Source organism: Leucoraja erinacea, chromosome 20, assembly GCF_028641065.1.
Source record: "Leucoraja erinacea ecotype New England chromosome 20, Leri_hhj_1, whole genome shotgun sequence".
Lineage (NCBI taxonomy): Eukaryota > Metazoa > Chordata > Chondrichthyes > Rajiformes > Rajidae > Leucoraja > Leucoraja erinaceus.
This window is the reverse complement of record NC_073396.1, coordinates 18,774,277-18,798,534: the sequence shown is the minus strand read 5'-3', so window position 1 is coordinate 18,798,534 and position 24,258 is coordinate 18,774,277. Positions and strand designations below refer to the sequence as shown.

Below are 24,258 nucleotides of genomic sequence, written 5' to 3'. Positions count from 1 at the left end.
CTAGAGGGAAACTGACACTGCCTCAGGGTAAGCAGCAGGTCATTGACGATAGAGAACAAGAGAATCTCCACTCCTAGGCAATGAACCTTTGGAATTTTCCACCTCAAAGGAATTGTGGAGCGCAGGTGTTGAGTTAAATTCAGAGCAAGTTTCTGCACATTGAGCGAAAGAGGATGTGAGAGAAAGCCTCACAGAACTCCTGTCAGTGCAGGAAATGACTCAGGTAGATGGCAGGAAAGGCTGGATGGGCCCAGTGGTCTCCACCCCCTCCCATTTCTGATGCTCAAATATTCTGTGAGACTGCAGAATCGCAGAGTTGTGCTGTAGTTTTGCAGGATCCATCTTGTACTGCAGGTCCTGCTGTGCTGTGTTGCAGGTATTACTGTAGGTCCTGCTGTGTTGCAGGTTTCACTGCCGGTCCTGCAGCGCTGTCCTGTTGTCTCAGATCCTCGGCCAGGCCTTGAGCTGCGCCCTCTGTCGGCGAGCGCTGCCGAAGCAGAAATGCGGTATCCCGACATTCTATGCGAATATTTGCATACTTTATTTACTGTCGGTTATCTCCGGTGTCGGTGCGCGGATGTTGGCGGTAAACACCGGGGTCGTCTCATCACCATCACCTTTTAAAATATGAAGATGATTGACTGCGACCTGCTCAACCTCACCGTACAGTGTGGTGCTGCTGGTCAGAGCCTGCTTCTTGCGGGTGATCCAGTAAAAGGGTTTCTGCTGTGAATGGCACACGGGTGAGGCTTGCGCTTTGTCTGTGCGGAATCGATATCAAGAGATTTCGGAAGCACAATTTTTGTTTTGAGGGGCTGCTGGTGATCGATCATCCCGGCGCCCCGCTCACCTACCGAATGGCAGATGAATTTAGTCTGCAGTTATGGAATAGACGAACGGAAGGGTCTCGACCCATTTCTTCGGTCCATAGTTGTTTCTTCATCCGCTGAAATGTTCCTTTCTCCAGCATTTTTGTCTACCCGCAGTTATAGAGTTTCATAGTTTAATCGTTTTGTTATATCGCCTTTATATGGGTTTCAGTTATTTCTAAACAGCAATTAAATCAATTATGATGTGTTATGTAGAAACAATAAACCAAAGACACAATGAAATAGATGCAATTTCTGCATTAATTTCATTATAATTCAAAACAGGGATTTATGTTTCACAGTAATAAGCAAAACTTTTGCTGAATGTGGCATTGTGCTCTGATTTACCATATTTTAGAGTAACCACGTTACACCACAATGGTAAATTAAGACCAAAGAACTTCCCAAGGAGATTGAACATTTTCTAGTTTGCAGAACTCCATAGATAATGAAATTATGAGAAGAAAGTAACCTTCATGAATATTTTTGGTGTCCACCATCTCACGCGTAACACCAGGATTTTGCAGTAGTTATATTTCCATCAAATTATGTACCTGCAGTCTCTTATTATGCATGGACAATTACTTCCATGAAGTTTATTCAAAACATGAGAAAGAAATTACAAAAAAGAAATACTGGAAGAATGGAAGAAACAAGAGCTACTTTCATTTTGGTGTCGACCCTTGGACCCTGTGTAACACACGTTTCAGTAGATAACAGGAATATTGCTCGTTTGGTCACATACTCCATTTTTATAGCAAAAAAGTACATTTGTATGATGAAAAACAGCAAAAGTGAAGAAATCAGCTATCGTGCTTTAGAAAAAAAAAAAAGACTTTCTAAATTTCATGTAACGGTTGTTATGGTGGACACCAAACATAAAGTGTACAAAAACATAGAAACGCATGTTTTGTTCAAGGAATTTTGTTAATGAATGAAATTTTCCCAAACTTCATGAACTATCTCACATGCACTGCCGATGTGCGGGGTTATGATTAACCTGAATCATGTTGAAATAATTAATTTGTGAATCTCAATATTCAAATCAATAATATTGTTGTTTAGACTAATATTTTAAAAAACACAAGAAACAAAGTTTGTAATTTAAAAGTTGAACATTTGATTTATAAATTGATCAATTTCAGTTTTTGATAAACAGCAATTTCATATAAAAAAAGTAAAACTTCATTTTCAAAAGTGCAAAGTTGTTGAGAGTCCAATAATTACATGCAGTAAAATAGTTTATGTTCATGGGACGTGCAGCAGCGAGAACAAGTTTACTGCCTGTTGATAATCTGCCTCGATTTGTACCTTATATACCAATTTTATAAATCAGATTGTTGCAGCTCACAAGTCTGGTAATGGCAACAGAGTTAATTCCCCAAAGCCATTAGTCATCCAGGTGACCACACAATCGAGTTTTCCTGATCAAACTAGTGAACTAAATTGTCCCTGGTTGTGTATAAACTTGACCTTTAGTTGGGCTCATTTGCCCAGTAACACATACAGCTTGCTTCCTTTACATTCAGTGATAGAGAACCAGTGATCCAGTGTGTTTAGTCTGTGAGCGTGAGACCAGTTTGCTGCGGACACACCAGAAACACAGGGAACAATAGCCAGACACAGGGAGCAGTGACCTCCACTGCTCTTAGGACAACCATGAGCCCGGCTCGTCCAAACGTTGCAGATGGAAATTTCTGCAATCTGCACTCGACCAAATTCAAACGCCCATCTCCAAACAGGGCAGACCCAGGCTCCTGTTGCAATGATGCCTTGACAGACCAGAAGCCTGTTGACATTTTCAAAATTTAGAATAAAATCGAGTGTACAGTGACATGTTTTAGCCGGCAGAGACAATTCATGAGGATCTGTCTTATCAGACAAAGGTTTCAGTTAATTTAATATTGCACATTAAACAGTTCAAGTATCTTGCAGAGGCTGGTCAGAACCAAGGACAGTGAGCGACCCTGAGACGCCAAGGCATTCCTCACAAACCTCACACACACGGCACTCAGCTACATCTCCACCAACAATTGTGCTTCAAATCCAAACTGCAACTCGTTTGGGAGGAGGGCGGTGTTTTGTTGGAAAACTTCCCAACCTGTCGTGACCAAAGTTTCAGTGAAATGCAGGATTGCTGAGGAGGATTTGGAACAAACTTTCCAGTCTGAGATTTTCATTGACCTGTTTTTACCAAGGTGAGTCATTCATCAACAATAAGGGGCAGGAATCTTTCGTGTTGTCTACAAGCCCCCAAAAGCAGTGGTGATGTGGACCCCAGTAGGTCTGGTAATTAGAGGTGCAGAACAAGGTGGTATAATCAGGGGCTTTATGTACAAACTGGCTGATCCCAGTGACCCTGCCTGGTCTGTCCATGTGTGACTCCTGTAATCACACGGTATAACATCTTCACACTGCGCCTACACACACACGCCACACACACACACACACACACTGCACATGTCCACACACACACACACACGCTGCACATGTCCACACACGCACGCTGCACATGTCCACACACGCACGCTGCACATGTCCACATACACACACTGCACATGTCCACACACACACACGCTGCACATGTCCACACACGCACACACACGCATGCTGCGCGCACACACACTACACATGTCCACACACACACACGTCTGTGGCCACTAATACCCGGCCATGGGGAGACCTCGGTGAGACTGTGATGACTTGTTGTCAGAGGGTGGTCTTGGGGCAGTGAAGATGCACTGTGGTGTGGTGTGGTGTGAGGAAAGGTGGGACTGACTGGGAGCTGAGATTAATGTGGGAGATGTGAATGGTGGGGCAGGCGGGATGTGAGGAATGTTTCCCAGCAAAGATCACATCTCTGAATGAAAGTGGCCATCATCAGGGGAGGGGGAGGGGGTGAATGTCCAGAACTCTCCGCCCTACAGGTCACAGATTAGGGATCGAGGGACAGGGGAGAACGTGAGGCAACGCTGAGATAGAAGACCAGTCGCGATCTCCCCAACACGAGGGGCCGAGTAGCCTGTCCCTGCTGGCCCAGCAGAACTCCAGCACACACTGGGCCTTGCATGGCACGTGTTAACTTTACTCTATATTTTCAGCTTTGAACTCCTGCTCTATACACCTGTCCCCCACCACCCTCGTCACTGCCCAGATTCCTCGGCCGGCAGCTGGAGCTGGTGGTCAGGCCGCTGGTCGGGCCCGGAGCTGGGGGCACGTCAGTGGGCAACCTTCCGCGGGTCGGTGTAGATCTGGAACCGGGCAAAGCTGAGGAAGACTTGCTCCAGAGATATCTGGCTGACGGAGTAATCCTTGATGTTGAACTGGTCCCGCGCTCGCTCGAGGGTGCCGAATATCTGCAGGCGAAGGGAGAGTGTGGTTATTGGTGGGGCGAAGGGCTCGCTGGCCTTTAGTCGTCGGGTCAGTGAGTGTGGGAGTCGGGACGTTACCTGTACCAGGCGCTGAGACAGTGCAACTGGGAGCGTGAGGAGGTCTGCTGCCCGCTGTGGGAGGGGTTATTTGTTGTCCTGTATCCAAGCTGTATGACTCTATGACCTGACGCCAGGGACCTTCCCTTCACCCTGGGGCACCAGACCCCTGACCCCCGGATATGCTCCCTGATCCCGACTTGCCCCCTAAACCTAGTACACACCCCCTGACCCTAGGACATGCCCCCTGACCCTAGGACATGCCCCCTGACCCCCGGATACGCCCCCTGACCCCCAGACACGCCCCTGACCCTAGGACACGCTCCCTGACCCCAGGACACGCTCCCTGACCCCAGGACACGCTCCCTGACACCTGGACACGGCCCCTGACCCCCGCCCCCCCAGACACGCCCTCTGACCCCCGGGCACGCTCCCTGACCCCCGGGCATGCTCCCTTACCCTAGGACATGCCCCGACCCCAGGACCTACCTGTGCCCAGGTGAGGCTCAAGCTGGTCAGGTGGTAGTGCAGCATCCCATGATGCTCGTCCTTGATGATGCTGCCTGAGGAGAGAATGGAGTCAGTCAGAACCTCATCTCTCCGGCAGCTGAGGGGGCGCATAGGAGAGAGAGAGGGAGAGAGAGAGAGGGAGAGAGCGAGAGGGAGAGAGGGGCACAGAGCGAGAGAGGTTAGAGAGAGAGAGGGGGCAGAGACAGAGAGAGGGTGGAGAGAGAAGAGGCACAGAGGGAGTGAGGAATTAGAGAGAGGGTGGAGAGTCAGTGAGATGGAGTGAGGATCTGGGCGGGTGCTGCCTCCACTGGGTTGGCCCCCGTTAACAGTCAGACGGACAGGAAGGGTTGGTACCTTCGAAGGTCGACTCGATGAAGTCCTTGAAGGGCTGTGGGTCGGGCCGGTCACCCTTGATTTTGACCAGCAGGGTGTAACCGCTGCCGAACTTGCTCTTCAGGTGCTGGGGGCTGCCGAGGCACTTGAACTGCCCGTTGACCATCACTGCCAGCCGTGTACACAGCGCCTCGCACTCCTCCATGCTGGGGATGGGATAGCAGGGTCAGGTCTGACACGCCCCACCACCGCCCCTCCCTCCCTCCCTCCCTCTCGTGGCCCTCCCCTCCGCACACATTCCCTCCAGCCGCTCCCTCGCCCGTTGTTCCCTTCCACCCCTCTCTCCTACCTGACGAGGCGACACAGTTGGGTTGTGATAGGGATGTGGTCGAGGTGTGTAGCCGGGACTGGGGTGGACAGTGGTGGTGTGGGGTCAAAGGTTGGTGGCCGCAGTGACGGTGTGTGTGGGGGGGGGGGGGGGGATGGGCAGTGATGGTGTGGGGTGGAGGGCAGTTCCAGGTGGGATGGGGAGGGGGGGGGGGGGGGGGGGGGGGGGGGGGGGTGGGGGGCAGTGACGGTGTGGGGGGATGACAGTGTGGGGGGGGTGAGGGGGGAGGGGCAGTGACGGTGTGGGTGGGGGGGGCAGTTCCAGTGTGGGGTGGGGAGGGGGGGTGTACAGCAGTGCTGGAGCACAGGTGGTGGGGGGGTGGGGGGGGAGAAAGGGGGTGGAGGGACCCGGCCGTTTCCAGGGTAACACCATCGGTGGGGGGGGGAGACTGGCACGGCCGTTGCCGGGGTAACACCATTACCTGTGCGATGTGATGATGACAGACTTGCCGAACTCGAGCGAGCGGGTAACGGCGTCCCAGAGTAGCCGGCGCGACACCGGGTCCATGCCCGTCGACGGCTCGTCCAGGAAGAGGACGCTCGGGTTCCCGATCATCGCCACGCCCGTGCTCAGCTTCCGCTTGTTGCCTCCGCTGTGTGGAGAGGGGGCAGTGTGAGGTCCAGGGGTCTTGGGGCAGGGAGGGGAGAGGTGGGGAGCAGAGGGGTAGGGAGGGGTAGGGAGGGGAGAGAGGAGGGGATCAGACGGTGGTGCCACCCACCTATAGGTGCGCACCAGCCTGCGGGCGTAGGGCTCCAGCAGCAGGCTCTGTAGCACGTCATCCACACACTGCGCAATGTGCAGCTCGGGGATGCCCCGCATCCGTGCATACATGTACAGGGTCTCCTTGCCTGTCATGTGATCCAGCAGAGCATCGAACTGTGGGCAGTAGCCGATCTTCTGCAGGACCTGTAGAGAACCAGACACAATTACCAGCAATACAGTGAACAGCAAAGTGTTGAATGTGGATAGCACTGCAGCGCAGCAGATAGTACTGCTGCCTCGCAGCCCCAGAGACCCGGGTTCGATCCTGACCTCAGGTGCTGCCTGTGTGGAGTTTGCACGTTCTCCCTATGATTTCCCGGGCCCCAGTTTCCTCCCACATCTCAACGAGGTGCAGGTTTGTAGGTTAATTGGCCCCTGAAAATTGCCCCTAGTGTGTAGGGAGTGGGTGAGAACTAGTGTGAACGGGTGATCAATGGTCAGTGGGCCCAGGGGCCTCTTTCCATGCTGTATCTTACAATTAATTCAATAAAGAACAAAAGTGGTGCAACTGGGAGCAGTGTTGAAGAGTGTACTGGTCCAAACACTGAGCTGGAGAGAGGAGAGTAGATCTTGAAGCAAACTTCCAGCAATGCATGTGGGCTGGGCAGTGACTTCAATCACCCAGTGTATAGCTGAGAGTGGCGGTGTCAGGAGGTGGTCCATGAGCTGCAGGCGATAGATAGATAGACGCAGGTGAGGAGGTTTGATTGTAGAGTCAGATGGGGGTGGGTGGAGATAGTGATGAAGGGCCTGAGTGGAATGGCTACAGATGATGGAATCTAAAGCATGGAACCACATAAGGGAAGAAACAGACACAATGTGCTGGAGTAACTGAGTGTGAAGGAGCTTCCTGACCTAAAGCATCACGTGTCCACGTTCTCCACGAATGCTGCCTGACCCGCTGAGTTACTCCAGTGCTTTGTGTCTGTTTTAAAAACCCCATCATTTGCAGTTCCTTGTGTCACACCATTGGGGAGGGTGGGCAGAAGGGACACGGTGAGAGTGTGTGAGACGGACAGCTAGAGGGAGTGGGGGTGGGAAAAGAAACGGGGAGATAGGGAGTGGGGTTATAAAGGGAATGTGAGAGAGGATCTGGGTCGACCAGCAGGAGAGAGAACGGGACAGAGGGTTACTTGAAAGAGGAGAATTCAATGTTCCGGCCGATGCGTTTGGAGACCATCTAGGGTGGACTATGAGATGCTGTTCTTTGAGTTTATGTGTGGCCTCACCTGCCAGTGGAGGTAGCCCAGGCCAGACTGGTCAGTGTGGGAATGGGAAGAGGAATTAAAATAGCTGCCAACCAGGTGATCCTGGTGACACAGCGACGGTCACTGGTAAACTACAGAGAAGCCTGTTAATCGGGGACGACATGGAAGCCAGTCCCACAGGGAGTGGCTGGGGCAAATAGTTTAGTTTAGTTTAGAGATACAGCATGGAAACAGGCCCTTCGACCCCCCTAGTCCACACCGACCAGTGATCCCCGCACATTAACACCATCCTACACATACCAGGAACAATTTACACTTATACCACGCCAATTTCCCTAGAAAACTGTACGTCTTTAGAGTGTGGTAGGAAACCAAAAATTTCGGAGAAAGCCCACGGGGAGAAGGTACAAACTTTGTACAGACAAGCACCCGCGGTCTGGATCGAACCCGGATCTCCGGCGCTGCAAGTGCTGTAAGGCAGCAACTCTACAACTGCGCCACTGTGCCAAATAGCAAGAATGGATTTAGAAAAACGTGGGATAAATGGACAAGGATCAGAAAGTTTAAACTAAAGCAAGGATATTGTGGGGAAGGATTTCCTCCTGCTGTCCATGCCGACTCACCTCTTTCCTATAGTTCAGGATGCTGTGACCTTCGATGAAGGCGTCTCCCCCACTCAGTTGCACGTCGCCAGTGAGGATTTTGAAGATGGTCGTTTTTCCAGCTCCGTTCAGCCCCAACAATCCAAAGCACTCGCCTCTGTTTATGGCCAGGTTGATCCTGTTTACGGCAACCGTCGATTCTTTGCCAGGGTACATCTGAAAAAGTAAATCAGGCAGCAGTAAAAAGGAGACACAAGGAAAGGCAGATGCTCGAACCTTGAGCTAAACACAATGTGCTGCAGGTCAGGCAGCATCTGTAAAAGAATTGGACGAGTCTGAAGGGTTGAGACTTAAAACATTGTCTGTCCATTCTCTCTACAAATGCTGCCTGACCCACTGAGTTCCCCCAGCACTTTGATTTTTGCTTGAAACTGACAGCTGTGTTCAGGACTGATGCAAACTCAAACGTGGACCAGGTAACCCTCCATGAATCCCCATATCTGAGAAAGGATGTGCTGGCATTGGAGAGGGTCCAGAGGAGGTTTACGAGAATGATCCCAGGAATGATTGAGTCAACACATGATGAGTGTTTGATGGCACTGTGCCTGTATTCGCTGGCGTTTAGAAGGATGAGTGGGGACTTCTTTGAAACTTATCGAAGTGAAAGGGCTGGATGTGGAAGATGTTTCCACTAGTGGGAGAGTCTAGATGATCACAGGCACATGGCAGGCGGCAGGTGGCAGGGCAGGCAGATGTTCAGTGATATGCAGCAAGAACAGGATTGAGAGGACACCAACAGGAGTAGAGGATGTGCACAGGTTGTTATAAATGGAAGGGCAGGTTGGGAAAATGATAAAAAAAATAAAAAAATCATACAGAAGTCTGACATTTATAAATAGAAGCACAGAGTACAAGAGCAAAGAAGCCACGATCAGCCCTTACAACGCTGGTTTGGTCACCACCTAAGCTGTGTGGTCGAGACACACACTTCAGGAAAGATGCGGAGGCTTTAGAGAGGGTGCCCAAGGGATTAAACAAAATTGTTGCGGGCAGAGGGACTGTAGTGGTAAGATGGTGGCAGAGGAGGGTGTGAGAGATCTGACGGGGATATCACAACTGTGAAGGAAGTCGACAAACTAGATGGAGAAGAACTGTTCCCATTGACTAGACACCAAGAGGAAGCAGAGAGTGAATGAAGGGGATGGAATGGGTCCACACTGACAGTCTTACCTTTCCGGGCCTGACCCCTCTGGCCCTGACCTCTCAGACCATGACCCCTCTGACCCCGCATTCTCAAACCATGACCCACACGGGCCTGACCTCTCCAGGGCTGATGGATCATGACCAAGGTCAGTGATGAACCAACCCTACACTCAGAGGTCATCTACACAGCAGTGCAGCCCCAATAAAACCATGCAGCCCATGCACAGTGCAGCCACGTGCTGCTTCAATGCATCAGGAGCTGGACTTACCTTGAAAAGCTCCTTTAACACCAGTGGCTTGTCCATCTGGGCAGCTAGCGATTCCTCTATCTTCAAGCGCTCGATCATAACATCATGGTCTTCCGCTACGTGTGGGTTAGTGACGTTTATCATCAGAGCCTGATGGAGGACAACAATGTCAGCAGGGCAGTCCCTTGAACTGGGCGTCAGCGAGGGTGAGAAAGAGGGAAGGTAATGTGTCGCCACTGAATCCTGTGGCATGGAGGAGTGTCATTGCTGAATCACTAACCCCACGTTCTTTCCCTCGGTTATGACCTGCAGTGAGGTTGCAATTACTCCAGCATTTACAGCTTGGCTTTTCCAAAACTCCCCAACCATTGCAGGGACAGCACAAGACCATTCAGTCCATACAATCAGTTATTTTGTTTTTAAGTTTTTAAAGATGCAGCATGGAATCAGTCCCTTGGCCCACCAAGTCCATGTCGACCATTGATCTATGTTATCCTACTTTCTCATCCACTCCCTACACAGTAGGGGCAATTTACAGATGGCCAATTAACCTACAAAACCCGCACGTCTTTGGGATGTGAGAAGAAACAGAGCACCCGGAGGAAATTGACATGGTCACAGGGAGAACGTGCAAACTCCACAGAGACAGCACCCGAGGTTAGTATCCAACTTGTGTCTCTGGCTGCACCACTGCAACTTGAGTCTACTAGCTGCACCACTGTGCTGCCCAAATCACCTGTGATTGCTGCTGACCTTTGCTCCCTGGCCATATGAGCTTGTTATAAACATTCTAAATAGGGTTTTAAATGAACAAAGGACCCATTGAGAGTTGCGGGCTGTGGAAGGGAGCTGTAAAACTCCACTATCCTCAGCACGTAGAGGTGTTTCTGATCCACTGTATGTAAACTGGGCTCTACTTGTTTGTCTCTGTCTCCTGCCCCCTCCCTGACCATGGTGTCAGTTTGTTACCGTCATGTGTACCGAGACACAGAGATGACCATGATGTTGCTGCTACCCAGGTCAAGCATAACATGTGGAGATTGTGTCACCATCTTATTCGTTCCCCTTAATATCTCGAACATTTCAATCAAAATCCCATAATCTAAATTCCGGGGAAAATAACCCAGATTTGTCCAATCCCTCCTCACATATATCATGATCCAAAGATTATTCACAAACCGGGACATTTTCCTCTGTTTCCACCTGAAATTAGATGGGAACCTGCTCACTCTCCCACCACAAACTCAGCAGGAATCGGTCACACTCAGTCACTCCTCACCAGCTTTAGCCCTGTCCCTGTCCCTGAAGTTAATATTCTATATCTAAACACCATGAGCCCCTCAGTTATGATCCTCCATAAACCCCTCTCCCAGGATCCTGCTAATCTGTGCATAAACTCCCCCAAATCCTGGACTGGATTCCAATTGGAAGCTCACTTTTGGTTTCTGGTTCTCGAGGTTCAATCCCCCACCGAACGTGTCAATTAGACCTGACGTACATAATATGTACAATTATGAGTCTGACGAAAGGTCTCGACCCGAAACGTCGCCGACTCCTTTTCTCCATAGATGCTGCCTCACCCGCTGAGTTTCGCCTGCATTTTTTGCCTACTTTCATCTCAATTAGATTGCACAGTATCCTGGTGATCTGTTCCAGAGTGGTAAATCTAAGTGATTTGTCAGTGGCCCTGGAGCACCGGCAACAGTTCTCCAGAGGTGCTGGTCTCTCGATCTTCCCCAGTGGCCAGCGCTCGGCTGATACTTTGTGCCACATCAGAAGGCAAACACATGCCACGTCACCCGCCCGCTAATGACTAATTATTCCCGCTTCATGAACTCACCATTTTCTTTCTCCAGAAGATATAATGGATAAAATTGGACAACATTCGAAAGACCTTGAACTCAATAAGGAAGAGGAGAGTCAGGAATGCCAAGCCTTGGATTACCAGGGCAGCAATGACGCGGCCAATACCTGGACTTTCCCAGGAAAAGTAATTCATTTGGTAGGTGATGTCTGTGAATGGTGAATGACGTACAAGGTGTTAGTCACAGCAGCCCCACAACAGCTTTCACTCATCAAACATCTAATCTCATTCTAACACCTCTATACTCTACCCGCTTTCTGAAACGTGTGGGGAGGGGGTGACGAGAGGACGGTGGCAGAGAGGGGTGAAGGATGGTCGGAGAGGTGGTGATGGGTGGGATGGGTTTGAATGAAAGGCGAGGATGGCAGTCGATAGGAATGCAGGGGGAGGGATAGATGGAGAGGTGTTGATGGAGGGATGGGGTGGACAGGAGGATGGAGGTGGTTAGATGGGCAGATGGTGTGGGAGTTGATCTTGTACCTTTAATGCTAAGTTACACCAAGCAGGGAATGCTGAAGACAACACACAGGCAGCATCTCTGAAGAGAGACACAGTTCACATTCACAGTCCAGGTCAGTGGCCTGCTGATAAAGGTTCTGCTGCAGTGAAAGGCGACCGACCTGAAACGTTAACTCGGTTTCTTTCTATGGTGGTACTTGCCGATCTGCTGAGCTTTCCAGCATCTGTTTTTATCTGTCTTGTCGCAAGCTTCTATAGGGAAACCGTAATCGAGTTGGACATCCCCATTGCTTAAGGTCATCACTGGCGGATATTTTCCACTATTACTCAGTGACATTGAAACCTGTTCGTTCTACGCCTCATATTGTCCGATGGAATCACTGAACGACAACACTGATGTAGCATGGGAGGCCCAGATCCAAGCACTGACCACAGCTGCACCTTGCTAATTACTAACGGATACTAAAAATTGGCAAAGATAGGCACAAAATACTGGAGTAACTTAGCGGATCAGTCAGCATCTTTGGAGAAAATGGATAGGTGATATTTCAGGTCATAAACCCTTCTTCAAGTCCAGACCCAAAATGTCACCTATCCATGTTCTCTAGCAATGCTGCCTGCCCCCTGAGTTACACCAACCAGCACAGTGCCTTTTTGGCAAACCAGCATCTACAGTTCTTTGTGTCCACATTCATATCTACTCTGTTTCCTGTTAACTCGTACCACTACTTTGCCCGCACACACCTCAGTTTTGCAAACAAACCTTTTACATGCAACAATCAAACATTTTCTGAAAATCCAAGCTCACTACATCTACTGATTCTGCCCTACCCAATAGCTGCATCCTGGAAAGAATGTCGGAGGCTGAAGACAGACCTGACGTACAATTATAACATAATATGTACAACTATGAGATGTATAGATGGGGTAGACAGTCAGAACCTTTTTTCCAAGGTAGGAATGTGAAAGACAAGAAGGCATAACCTTAAGGTGAGAAGGGCAAAGTTTAAAGGAGATGTGAAAAACAAATGTTTTTACACAGAGAGTGGCGAGTGTCTGGAACGCACTGCTGGGGGTGGTGGTGGAGATATGATAGTGGAGTTTAAGAGGCTTTTAGATAGGCACATGGATACACAGGGAATGGATGGATATGGATCATGGAGATTTGTTAAACTTGCCATCTTGTTCCACATGGACATTGTGTGCTGAAGGGCCTGTTCCTGTGTTATTATGTTCTTAAATGTAAAGTTATCCAGCACAAAACAGAAAAGAGTAAGATTTAAATGGTGACAGACTGGGAAAGTTGATGCCTTTGTTTAGAAGTCACTGAGTGCTAGCGTGTAGGTGCGGCAAGCATCCAGGCAGGGACATGGCCTGTGGCTTGTTTACTGTGAAAGGTTTGAGTGTAGGAGTTTTCCTGCAGTTATATGAGGCCACGTGCAGGTTTGGTCTCTTTACCCAAACTATTTGCCGTGGAGAGAGTGTAGACCCAACAACATTCACAACAGCAGAAGGACCAGGTGGTTTACTGAGTGGCTCCCCACCTGTCCATACTGTTCATTCTGTCCACCAATGTAATACAGCATGAAAACAGGCCCTTTGGCCAACCCACCCATGCCAACCAAGATGCCCCATCTACACTAGTCCCCACTGCCTGCGTTTGGCCCATATTCCTCTAAACCTTTCCTATCCAAGTACCTGTCCAAATGTCTTCTAAATTACTTAGTCCAATGACTTAGGCTAGTGTGATAGCACATTTGAACCCGAACACCAACAAACACCAGGGCAGCAAACACACAGGGGCAGCACTATCCTGGTACCTCTCCCAGCCACACAATGATACATTTCCTGTCTTGGAAATGTATCATTGTTCCCTCATTGTCACAGCATCTAAATCCTGGAGGTCCCAGCTAATAACACTTGGGACGACAGGCAGGGTGGCAAGCCACCACTTTCTCACAGACCCTCAGCAGTCTGTGCCTGTGGCCCCTACATCCACAGAATAAATCAATATTCAGAATCACTCTCATGATGGGAAAAATAGACAACTTTGTGGATTAATCTCACATGCCTACTGGAAGAATCAGAAGTGTGGTTAGCCACGCCACAAAGACAGCTCGATCGTGAACAACATGGACCTTTGGATAACATAGGCTCAGCTCCAGTGGTTTATAGAGGCGTTCATTTGTGAATGCCATCATTAATCATGGTTGGGGATGTATCGCAGTGTATCCCAGTATGGGACTGTACTGGGGTAGAGGGACGTATCGTGATAGGGGGAGGTACCGGGGTGTGGGGGCTGCATTGTGGTAGGGCGATGTACCATGGTTGGGGCTGTGCCAGGGTGTGGGGATGGTATCGTGGTAGGGGGATGTACCGTGGCATTGACTGTCAGGGGAAGTACCTAGACCCAGGCTCCCATTCATCGAGCATTTCGAGCACAAGGTCGCTGGAGGAAGAGCATACTCACTGAACGCTGAACAGAGAAATTCAGCCACTGGGCTGGTGGTACAGACCCCGATCAGCAGGTAGTTCTGGTAGAACTCGTTCAAGCCGTGCCCCAGACAGTAGTTGGGTAAAATCAGGAACAATGAGTCCATGGCCTTCCACAGGTTTAACAAACCAAGGTCTGTGACAAGAGGCCAAAACAAAGAGCAGTCTGAGCTGTAATAAGTACATGTGCAGCCTGTGGCCACGACCCACAGTGTCTGGAGGGCCAACATACTCAAGGTGACCACTGACTACCACGGAGCGAAGAGGTATTAGGGGCCCCAGCACAGCGGAGGGGTACCAACATGGAGCAGAAGAGCACCGGGCGCCCCAGTACGGAGCGGAGAGGAGGGGCGGAGGAGCACCGGGAGCCCCAGCACGGAGCGGAGGGGCAGTGGAGCACCGGGAGCCCCAGCACGGAGCGGAGGGGCGGAGGAGCACCGGGAGCCCCAGCACGGAGCGGAGGGGCGGTGGAGCACCGGGAGCCCCAGCACGGAGCAGAGGAGCACTGGGAGCCCTAGCACAGAGTGGAGAAGCACCGGGAGCCCCAGCACGGAGTGGAGGAGCACCGGGAGCCCCAGCATGGAGCAGAGGGGCGGAGGAGCACCGGGAGCCCCAGCACGGTGCGGAGGGGCAGAGGAGCAGCAGGAGCCCTGGCACGGAGCAGAAGGGCAGAGGAGCCTCAGCACAGAGCAGGGGAGCCCCAGCATGGAGTGGGGGAGCCCCTGCATGGAGCTGCGCCCTGCCCATCCCGTCATTCTCTTTCACCTACCTGGAATGCTCATGATGGTAGCAGCTACGAAGGTGGCGGTTCCGGACAGGATGTTGCCGATGGTAAGGCGAGTGTAGGCGGTGGCGGTGATGGCGAAGAGGTAATGGCTCAAGTACATGAGGGGGATGATGGACCAGCCGTACAGAAACAACAGCACCAGCACGTCTCCCAGCTTTTCTTCAAAGGTGAACGGCTGCAGGTTGGCAAACTGAAACATCAACTGTAACAAACCACAAGCAAGTCAACCAAACCCAGCTCGACACTCCCGATCCCCCACCTGTGCATTCACTCCACCTGCCCTTTTCAAAGCTCGGGCACTGCGGGGGTCACATACACAACCACCCACTGTAGTTCAGGGAGGCCCCTTCCAGTCCCAAAATAGCATGCCGAAACTGGACTCTGAAGAAGGGTTCGACCCCAAACATTGCCCGTCAAATCCGTCCCCAGATGCTGCCTGACCGGCTGAGTTCCTCCAGTCTTTGTTCAAGGTTCCAGCATCTGCAGTTCCTCGTGTCTCCAGAGGTGATAAAATCTTGGGCAGAACAACTAAACATTTGGTCAAATGATTGGATTTTAAGGAGCATTTAATTATCCTACCCCAGCCGGTCCATTACAATCAGTCTGAAGAAAGGTCCCGACCCAAAACATCGCCTGCCCGTGTTCCCCAGAGATGCCGTCTGACCTGCTGAGTTACTCCAGTATTTTGCCTTCTTTCTGCAGTTCCTACATTTCTACATTTAATTTCTGATGCTTTCTCGGTTCCTGTCTCCATACCTCCCTGTGAAACTGTGCACGGTATGGAATCCCCCTCTCCAGACCCGATCAGTTATCCTTAACATGGATTGGGAACAGGCTTGTGGGTTAGAGGGAGGGAGAGTTGCCGCTGAATGTGGCAGCGTGCAGCAATGGGTGAGAGGGTCACTGGGAGCTTCCTGTACACAATCTACCCCAGACCAAGTGAAGAGGGACTGTACCCCTCATGATAAAATATAAAATAATGAGAGGAATAAAAAGGGGAGACAGACAGAACCTAATTCCCGGGTGGAAATATCAAAGATTTTAGCTTTAAGGTGAGAAACAAAGTTTAAAGGAGATGTGCGGGGCAACTTTTTTTTTTACATGGAGCTCGGTGGGTGTCTGGAATTAACTGCTGGGGGTGGTGGTGGAGGCATATATAATAGTGGCATTTAAGTGGCTTTTGGATAGGCACATGGATGTACAGGGAATGGAAGGAAATGGAATATGTGCCGGCAGATAAGGAATATCTTGGCATCATGTTCGGCACAGACATTGTGGGCCGAAGGTCCTGTCCCCGTGCTGCACTGTTCTAAGCAATCCTCATCCCAACCCCAGCTAGAGAGGGAGACTCATCTCCAGTGGGATGGAAGCATTCTCTGTACAAAGGTTTTTTTGTAAATGTGGAAGTTCTTGAGCTCTCAGGAATTAGCTGCTCACCAGGATTACGAAGCAGGGGATGAGGTAGTTGATGAGATCCCAGAGGAATGCCGACAGCCAGTAGCTGGCGATGTGCAACCCGGTCACCAGCTGCATTTGCTTGGACTTCAGGGCTCTCTCTGCCACCAGCAACAGAGCAAAGGTGCTGGACAGGAACGCCATGCCGTACATCAGATTGAAGGAGAGAGCAAAGCCAGTTCGGTTCCTGCAGGTCAAAGGGCAATGGGTCAGTTCGGGAACAAATGACCGGCGCCCCAGCACCAAGACTGACAGAAATCCCCTTCCCCAACTCCGTCTACAATAAGGGCGGTCGGTCAAAACCGACATTCATAGAGTTGTAAGGGATAGAAACAGGCCCCTTGGCCCAACTTGTCCATGCCGACCAAAATGCCCCATCCACATTGATCCCATTTGGCAACATTTCGCCTATATCCCTCTAAACTTTTCCTATCCATGTACCTGTCCAAGTGTCTTTTAAATGCGATTTTAGTATCTGACTCAACTACCTCTGGCAGCTCATTCCAAATATCCATCACCTAGTGTGAAAATATTGCCCCTCATTAGATCTTTCCCCCATCACCTTAAATCCATGCCCTCTTGTTATTGATTCCCTAAAGGACCGACCACCCTTATTGTAGACGGAGTTGGGGAAGGGAATTTCTGTCAGTCTTGGTGCTGGTGCGCCGGTTATTTGTTCCCGAACTGACCCATTGCCCTTTGGCCTAAAGGTACAATCATACGATCTATTCCCCTCATGATTTTATACACCTCTATAAGATCACCCCTCATCCTCCTGCATTCCAGCTTGCCGACATTAAAACAAGCTCCTACGTGCAGAGGGTGGTGTATCTGTAGAAGGCTCAAGTGGAATGCGGCGTTCAGTTGTGGAGTATATTCCAGACGGAGGCCGGTACATTTGTGCATATGAAGGAAGGAGTGGTTCGTATTGAGTTTGTACATTCCCCCTGTGATCACATGGGTTTCCTTCGAATGCTCCTATTTTCTCCCACATCCCAAAGATATGCGGGTTTGTCAGTTAATTGGCCCTCTGTTAATAGCCCCTGGTGTGTGGGGAAGTAGAACTAGTGTGAATGTACCGGTGTGTTGGTGTTGTGATGGTTGGTGTGGACTCGGTGGGCCAAAGGGCCTGTTTCCATGCTGTAAAAACTAAAATGGGATCCAGCATATAGCAAGGGAGAGGTTAGTGTAATGGGTCGGTCCCAATTACGCGATTTGTTGAAAATCCAGCAGCGACCAGAACAAGGTTCGACTCTTTGGGCGACTGCTCACAACCATACAGGCTTCACTCCATGACATGTCGCCAGGGTGTTGTCTGCATGGTCATGAGTCGTCTCCTCAGTCATCCAAAGAGTCGTAGCGTCTTTCTGGTCACCGCTGAATTTTCAACATGTTGAAAATTTTCGGCGACCTATGACGGATGCTGGCAGTCGGCGAAAAAGTTGCGTAAGTGGGACAGGCCCATAAGTGTTGCACACTGTGAATACTTCACCACACAATGCACCTACATCCATGTTACTGTGACAATAATTAATAAGACAAGGGTGAGTACGCACTCATTGAGCTGGTCCAGGGCTTCCTCTGTGATGTTGCGGGGCTGGGGGTAGTTGGACGTGCTGATTGAAGCTTTTGGCCCCACCAGTAGCTTGAACAAGGCGTTGTCCACCAGCATCAGGGAGGTGGCGGGAGTGTGGAAGCCCAGGTTATTGAACAAGGCCTGGATCTTGATGCCTGTTTTGACCTTTTCAAAACCCGCACCGACCAAACTGTCCTCATTCAGAGCAAACCCCTTCTTCTTAGCAGCATTCAACAAATATTGTATAAGATCACCTAGGAGAAAGGAAGTCAAACATTGATAGAACTTGCACAATAATACCATGGCACATCTCCACCAGTTTACCTGGGGAATGTCCATCACACTCAGGCAGGAGGACGGGGGTGGGAGTGCGAGGGGTGGAGTGAGGGGAAGGGGCAGCTTCTGTGCTGCTGCCAGTGAGCTACTGCTTCACTGCTCCTGCGACCCAGGTTCAATCCTGACCCCGTGCTGTCTGTGTGGTGTTTACAAGTGTTCTCTGTTGCGCAAAGATGTGCAGGTTGGAAGCTAAAGAGCCACTGGAGATTGTTCTCTCTAGTGCAGACGCGATGAGAGATCTGGGGAAGTCAATGGGAATGCGGGGAATGGGAGTAAAATGGGATTAACGTAGGGTTTTGTATTGTGTGCTCCGGGGTCAGCAGGAATTTGGAGGGCCGAAGGGCCTGTTTCTGTGCCGCATGGCTCGGTGACATTGGTCGTCGGAAGGAAGCACACGGAGGATTCCTACTGGAGGAGACCACACGGAGCTCATAGTCCTGACTGCTGTTGGGTCAGGAGTCAGTCTGGGCTCATCCAGGTTACCAAGTGCTGGGGAGAACTCTCCACGAAGCCCAACTCTTCCTGCAAGGACGACAGGAGATGGCCTGCCCTCCTGCAGCGATCTGGCAAGGCAGTGAGAGAGAGGACAGGACAGAGGCTGAGACACAGGGAGGAGGGGGTAACACACACACACACAACACTGCCATTGCTGCTGCAGAGCCCAGGTTGCTGCAGTGAGTGGATCGGAGCAGAGGTGTCACTGGAGTTTCTCACTGCAAGCTTGCACATGTGCAATTGGGCTGACGTAGCCTCAACGCTAAGGAAATGACGAGCCCAAGATTCCCACATTAGTCAAGCAGATTGTTGAAGAAGTGAAGGAGCAACATTAGGGACAGGCTGCCAGTCAAGTCTTACTCACCGTCGACGTTCTTTGGTTTCCCAAGCTGTGCATGCACCAGCCCTGCGTACATCTGGGCCAGCTGCTTTGGCAGGTCGGAGTTGCTGTCCACTGAATAAGGGACAATGCTGGGCCCGTACTTTCTGAGAGTCAGGTTTAATCGCGGAGAGTCATGGGGTCCTGGAAAAGTCTTGGCAATGATCAGTGTACAGCCAGCAAAGATCAGCGGGATCATAAACTGGGCCGAGATCACCTTCCAGTTCCGCCAGCTGTATGAAGCTCGCTTCATGAACATAGCGCGGAACTGCTGCAAGAACAGTGTTATCTGCAACCGACAGGGATACAAGGCACAGCAAATTCATCACAAAGACAGAGAAACACAATGTGATATCAGCTTCCCATTAACTAGAGCTCCCAACAATCCAGGCCCCAGAAACTTCAACTAACTCACTGGAGAAATACAGGGCGTTCATTCCTACCATCTCGTATATTTCTCTTATGGGGCACTAGGAATGAATCGCCAAACTGATGAAGAGCAGCAAAGGCAGGAAATGTGCACAGCAGGATCCCACGAGCAGCACTGTGGCCGTTCGTGAGCGCATGGTCCGTGCAAGGTCAGGGCGGAACTCCCCAGCTCTAACTGAATTAGTAGCCAGATTTGTTTCATCCACCTGAGAGATCTCAGGGCCTCCGTTTGCCATGGACTCATGCAGCGGTGGAGACTGTTCTTGGACCGTGCAGTCACTGACAATGCCCCGAGTCCTCCCCAGAGCTGCTTGCCCACTCAGGTGCCTCGTGAGGAGGGCGCGAGTGTTCGGTGTGTGAGAGTTGGCTGCCCGTGCCAGGCTCAGCGTGCACTTACCCCAGTGTTTGGTATGACGGCTGGCATGTCGATGGGCTGTGATTGCTCGTTGCCTTCTGCGTTACCCATCAGCTCATTTTGGCTGCCGCTGACCTTGGTTGACCAGTTGCTCATCCTGCGCTCGTGCTGGTACTGCAGGGGTGGCAGCTGGATGGCCTGAATGTCCATGCTGGAGTCCACCAGCTTCCCCACCCTGCAATGGAGACAGTCTGTGCTGAGTGGTCGCTGGTGGAGACGGGCAACAGAGGTTGCAAGAACCGGCAGAGCTGGAAAACTGTCAAACTGTGGCCGGATCCTGCAGTGGTCTGGCGAGGGGGCTAAGGGGAAGGAGCAGGCAGGACATGGGGATGAGTTAACAGGGGTATGACATAGAACAGTGCAGCACAGGACGTGTGGTTAATTGGCCTCTGTAAATTGTCACTCGTGTGGAAGAAGTGGATGAGAAAGTGGGATATCATATAACTAGTGTGAATGGGTCGGCAGGGACTCGGTGGGCCGAAGGGTCTGTTTCCATGCTGTATCTTTGAATCAATCAATGTCTGCCCACTGTAACTTGCTACATGGGATTTAGACCTCGCACCGACTGCAACTGGTAGAGCTGCACTCACCTCAGGAACACCTCCTCCATGGTAGTGACAGAGGCTCCGTAACTGGCAATCCCCAGAGACTCCCGTTTCTTCTCCAGTTCGGAAAAGAGAGCTTCGAACCTGTGGACGGGAAAGGTTTAAATGTGCGAGCTGATCCAAACCGTGAGAATGGGAGAGATGGGAGCAGGTTTAAGCATTTCCCCCTCCATCCCATGCCCCAGGGTCAGGCTGAACCTCTTCAAAGGACAGACAGCAGTACAGCATAGGAACAAGACATTCAGCCCACAATGTTCGTGACCAACATGATGCCAGGTTAAACTAATCTCTGCCCGCATGTGATCAATATCACTCCATTCCCTACATATCCATGTGCCTATTTAAAAGATTCTTAAACTCCACTGTCATATCTGCCTCCACCAGCACCCCTGACAGTGTGCTCCATGCACCCACAACTTTCTGTGGAAAAAAACATGCTCACAGCATCAACTTCCTCGATCACTTTCCTGCTGAAGCCTCATATTGCCCGGTGCCCTTTTGTCGACAGGTCAGTCTGAGTTGTAATCCAGCTGTTACTGTGACAATATGGACCCCTGAAGACAGACATGGACACGGACACGCACGCAGGCACAGACAAGATAACACCGATCATACGTGTACTTAGCGATAAACACACACATGTAGGTATTGAGACATGTGCATGCACATTTCACACATGTACAGTCACACACTCACACACACGTGTCTCTACTATAGATACATACTGTATCGTCGTGTCTTTTCCTTCCGCATATGCTGCCTTGCTCTGCTCTGAGTTCGACTAGATTGTATTTGATTGATTAGATAGCATACAAATTAAAGCTTTTCACTGTAGCTCAGTGCATGTGACCATAATACACATGGCATTGTTCAGATATGTAGATACAGACATGCACTCATACATATACAAACACACACATGCTTACAGTGGCAGGGGCAGGCAGGGTGCCTGTCTGCTCATACACCAGAGGGAGCAGTCCCTCAGACACTGAGGGTGAGAGATCACCGCCGCCTCGTTCTACCTGTGAGTGCTTTCATTTGGGAGGATGTAGGAGAGCTCGGCACCCACGTTGGTCTGCTGGGTAGCGCCGGGGACAAAGCTCTTGACGAGACTGGTGATGGTGTCGACGTTGCAGTAGGGCTCCTTGACAATCACCATGTGGTATCCAGCTCCTGCAACAACAAGCAGCACACTTACACATCAAACTGCAGCGAGGCACTGCCCTCAATGACTGCAGTTTGAATTCTCTTTGGTTAACATCAAGGTACGGGGAAGTTGCACCCTAGCAGCATTTCAAAGGATAGGTGTCCTCTTTCCACCGCCTGCTCTCCACCCTGGTGTCTGGGTACAATGGGTCAGACCCACCCTGCTCTGGGTCCAGTGTGGTCAGTCCTGGTCTACACTGAGCAGGTTTAGAGTGGGAATGCCAGGCACCAAGGCTCTGACAACTGCAGACACCACATCAATGCGGGGAATTGTGAATGCAGTAAACACAAGAGCAGTCTGCACGCAGCACCCTGCTCCCCATGGGTCAGGGACTGTGGCGGGCACAGTTCTACTCACCATAGATGCTCTTGAGGAAGAGAGGAGATCCACAGCACTGCAGCTGCCCCTTGGCCATGATCAGGATGCGGTCCCCCAACAGGTCAGCTTCGTCCATGTAGTGAGTGGTGAGAACAATTGTGCGGCCTACCTTCACCTGCTGCAGAAGGTCCCAGGTAGCTCTGCGAGACAGCGGGTCCATGCCGGACGTGGGCTCGTCCAACATGACCACCTGCACCAGACACCAGAGTCATTGGGTGCTGTGAAAGGCCCTGCCTGCTCCGAAGTGCTGGAGAGAACACGACACACCCCCTCTGCACTCTTTCTGTATCTCAAACACCACTCTGCCCCTCCAGCAGGCGCCGAGTCTGTGAGCAGCCTCAGACAATAGACACCTTCAATGTTGTGGGTTTATGGCCAGCTCTCACACTACTTCCGATAGGGAACAGGTCAGAGAATCACACAGCACGGAAACAGGCCCTTCGGGCCAACACATCCTTGCCGAGCAAAATTGCCCTTCTAAGTTGTTTGCCCACATTTGGTCCATATCCCTCTAAACTTTTCCAGTCAAAATGTATTTTTAATGTTATAGAACCTGCCTCAACTACCTTCTCTGGTGGATCATTCCATATACCCACCCCAAACTCTGTGAAAAATGTGCCCTGCAGGCCCAATTAAATCTTTCCCCTCTCACCTTAAACCCATGTCCACTTGTTATTCATTCCCCTGCTCTGGGCAAAATACTCTGAATTCACCCAATCCTTTCCCCTCATGATCTTATACATGTATATAAGAGAACCCTTCATCCTCCTGTGCTCCAATAAATAAAGTCCCAGCCTGATCAACCTCTCCCTGTAGCTCAGGCCATGAGTCCCAGCAATATCCTCGCAAATCCTCTCTGCACTTTCCAGCTTAACAACATCCTTCCTATAGCAGAGTAACCAAAACTGAATATAATACTCGAAACACGGCCTCACCAACATCTTGTAAACTGTTACATAACATCCCAACTTCTATACTCAGTACCCTGACTGATGAAGCCCAATGTGCCGAAAACCTTCTTTACCACCCCATCATCCTGTGACTCGATTGATTCCCTGTGGTCCCTGCTCTGACGTGAAATGCGGTGTCCCTGGTGTATTGGCAAGTAATAGCAGCATGTTTGGAAAATCATGAGAGAATTAAGCAGAGGCAACATGGTTTTATGAAGAAAACTGTGTTTGATAAATTGGCTCATTTTTTTAAGATGTAATAAACAGAGTGGAGAAAGGAGAATCAGTAGATAAAGTGTGTTAGGATTTTCCAAAATAAGATACCAGAGAGTAGGTTTCTGCCCAGGATGGTTTGTTTAATGCGAACAACTTGTTTGAAGTTGTGATATTTATGGTGTTGGGTATGTAAAGAATGTAACCGGACCCAGCCCCAGACAGGGCTGGTGTTGTGCCTGACGTGTATCTAACAGCAGGTAGCCCCACACAAGCTCCCTAATACACTACACTCCCAGCACAGCCCAAGTGGCAGCACCATGGTCAATGATCACGTGGTTAGAGGTGAAATGGTAATGCGGAGGAACAGGGAGAGGCAGGGCCCAGTGTCTAAAACACAAACATGCAGTGGGAGAGAGATCAGATCAAACATCCCGCTGCTCAGCTCACCGAAGCTTTGTTACCTGAGAATCTCCAATGAGAGCAATTCCAATGGAGAGCTTGCGTTTCATCCCACCGGATAGAGTCTTGGCTTCGGCATGCCGCTTCTCCTCAAAGTTCAGCATCATTAGCATCTTGTTCACCGCTTCACGGACATTCTCTATGTTGTAGCCTTTCAACTGGGTAAAATTGGCAAGGTGGTCACACTGCTGTAGTGGTGTCTAC

At 50.5% G+C, this 24,258-nt stretch overlaps 1 protein-coding gene and 1 non-coding gene across 2 annotated transcripts in view; one reads left to right on the top strand and one right to left on the bottom strand.

Moving 5' to 3' along the window:
• The first annotated feature begins 712 nt into the window (after positions 1-712).
• LOC129707136 (U11 spliceosomal RNA) lies at positions 713-845 on the top strand. Its single transcript, XR_008725149.1, has one exon. It is a non-coding gene; the product is annotated as a U11 spliceosomal RNA (small nuclear RNA).
• Positions 846-3,308: 2,463 nt separating this feature from the next.
• abca3b (ATP-binding cassette, sub-family A (ABC1), member 3b) overlaps positions 3,309-24,258 on the bottom strand; it is a 46,526-nt gene continuing 25,576 nt past the window's right edge. The window contains exons 14-31 of the mRNA XM_055651458.1: positions 24,057-24,212; positions 22,409-22,619; positions 21,867-22,017; positions 20,830-20,928; positions 20,222-20,414; positions 19,381-19,684; positions 18,166-18,439; positions 16,592-16,796; positions 15,137-15,356; positions 14,345-14,503; positions 11,392-11,564; positions 9,573-9,701; positions 8,122-8,316; positions 6,247-6,434; positions 5,950-6,120; positions 5,162-5,346; positions 4,787-4,860; positions 3,309-4,225 (exon numbers count right to left, since the gene is read on the bottom strand). Of these exons, the coding sequence (XP_055507433.1) occupies positions 4,088-4,225; positions 4,787-4,860; positions 5,162-5,346; positions 5,950-6,120; positions 6,247-6,434; positions 8,122-8,316; positions 9,573-9,701; positions 11,392-11,564; positions 14,345-14,503; positions 15,137-15,356; positions 16,592-16,796; positions 18,166-18,439; positions 19,381-19,684; positions 20,222-20,414; positions 20,830-20,928; positions 21,867-22,017; positions 22,409-22,619; positions 24,057-24,212 (3,225 nt within the window). The 3' untranslated portion in view covers positions 3,309-4,087. The remainder of the gene's footprint in view (positions 4,226-4,786; positions 4,861-5,161; positions 5,347-5,949; positions 6,121-6,246; positions 6,435-8,121; positions 8,317-9,572; positions 9,702-11,391; positions 11,565-14,344; positions 14,504-15,136; positions 15,357-16,591; positions 16,797-18,165; positions 18,440-19,380; positions 19,685-20,221; positions 20,415-20,829; positions 20,929-21,866; positions 22,018-22,408; positions 22,620-24,056; positions 24,213-24,258) is intronic.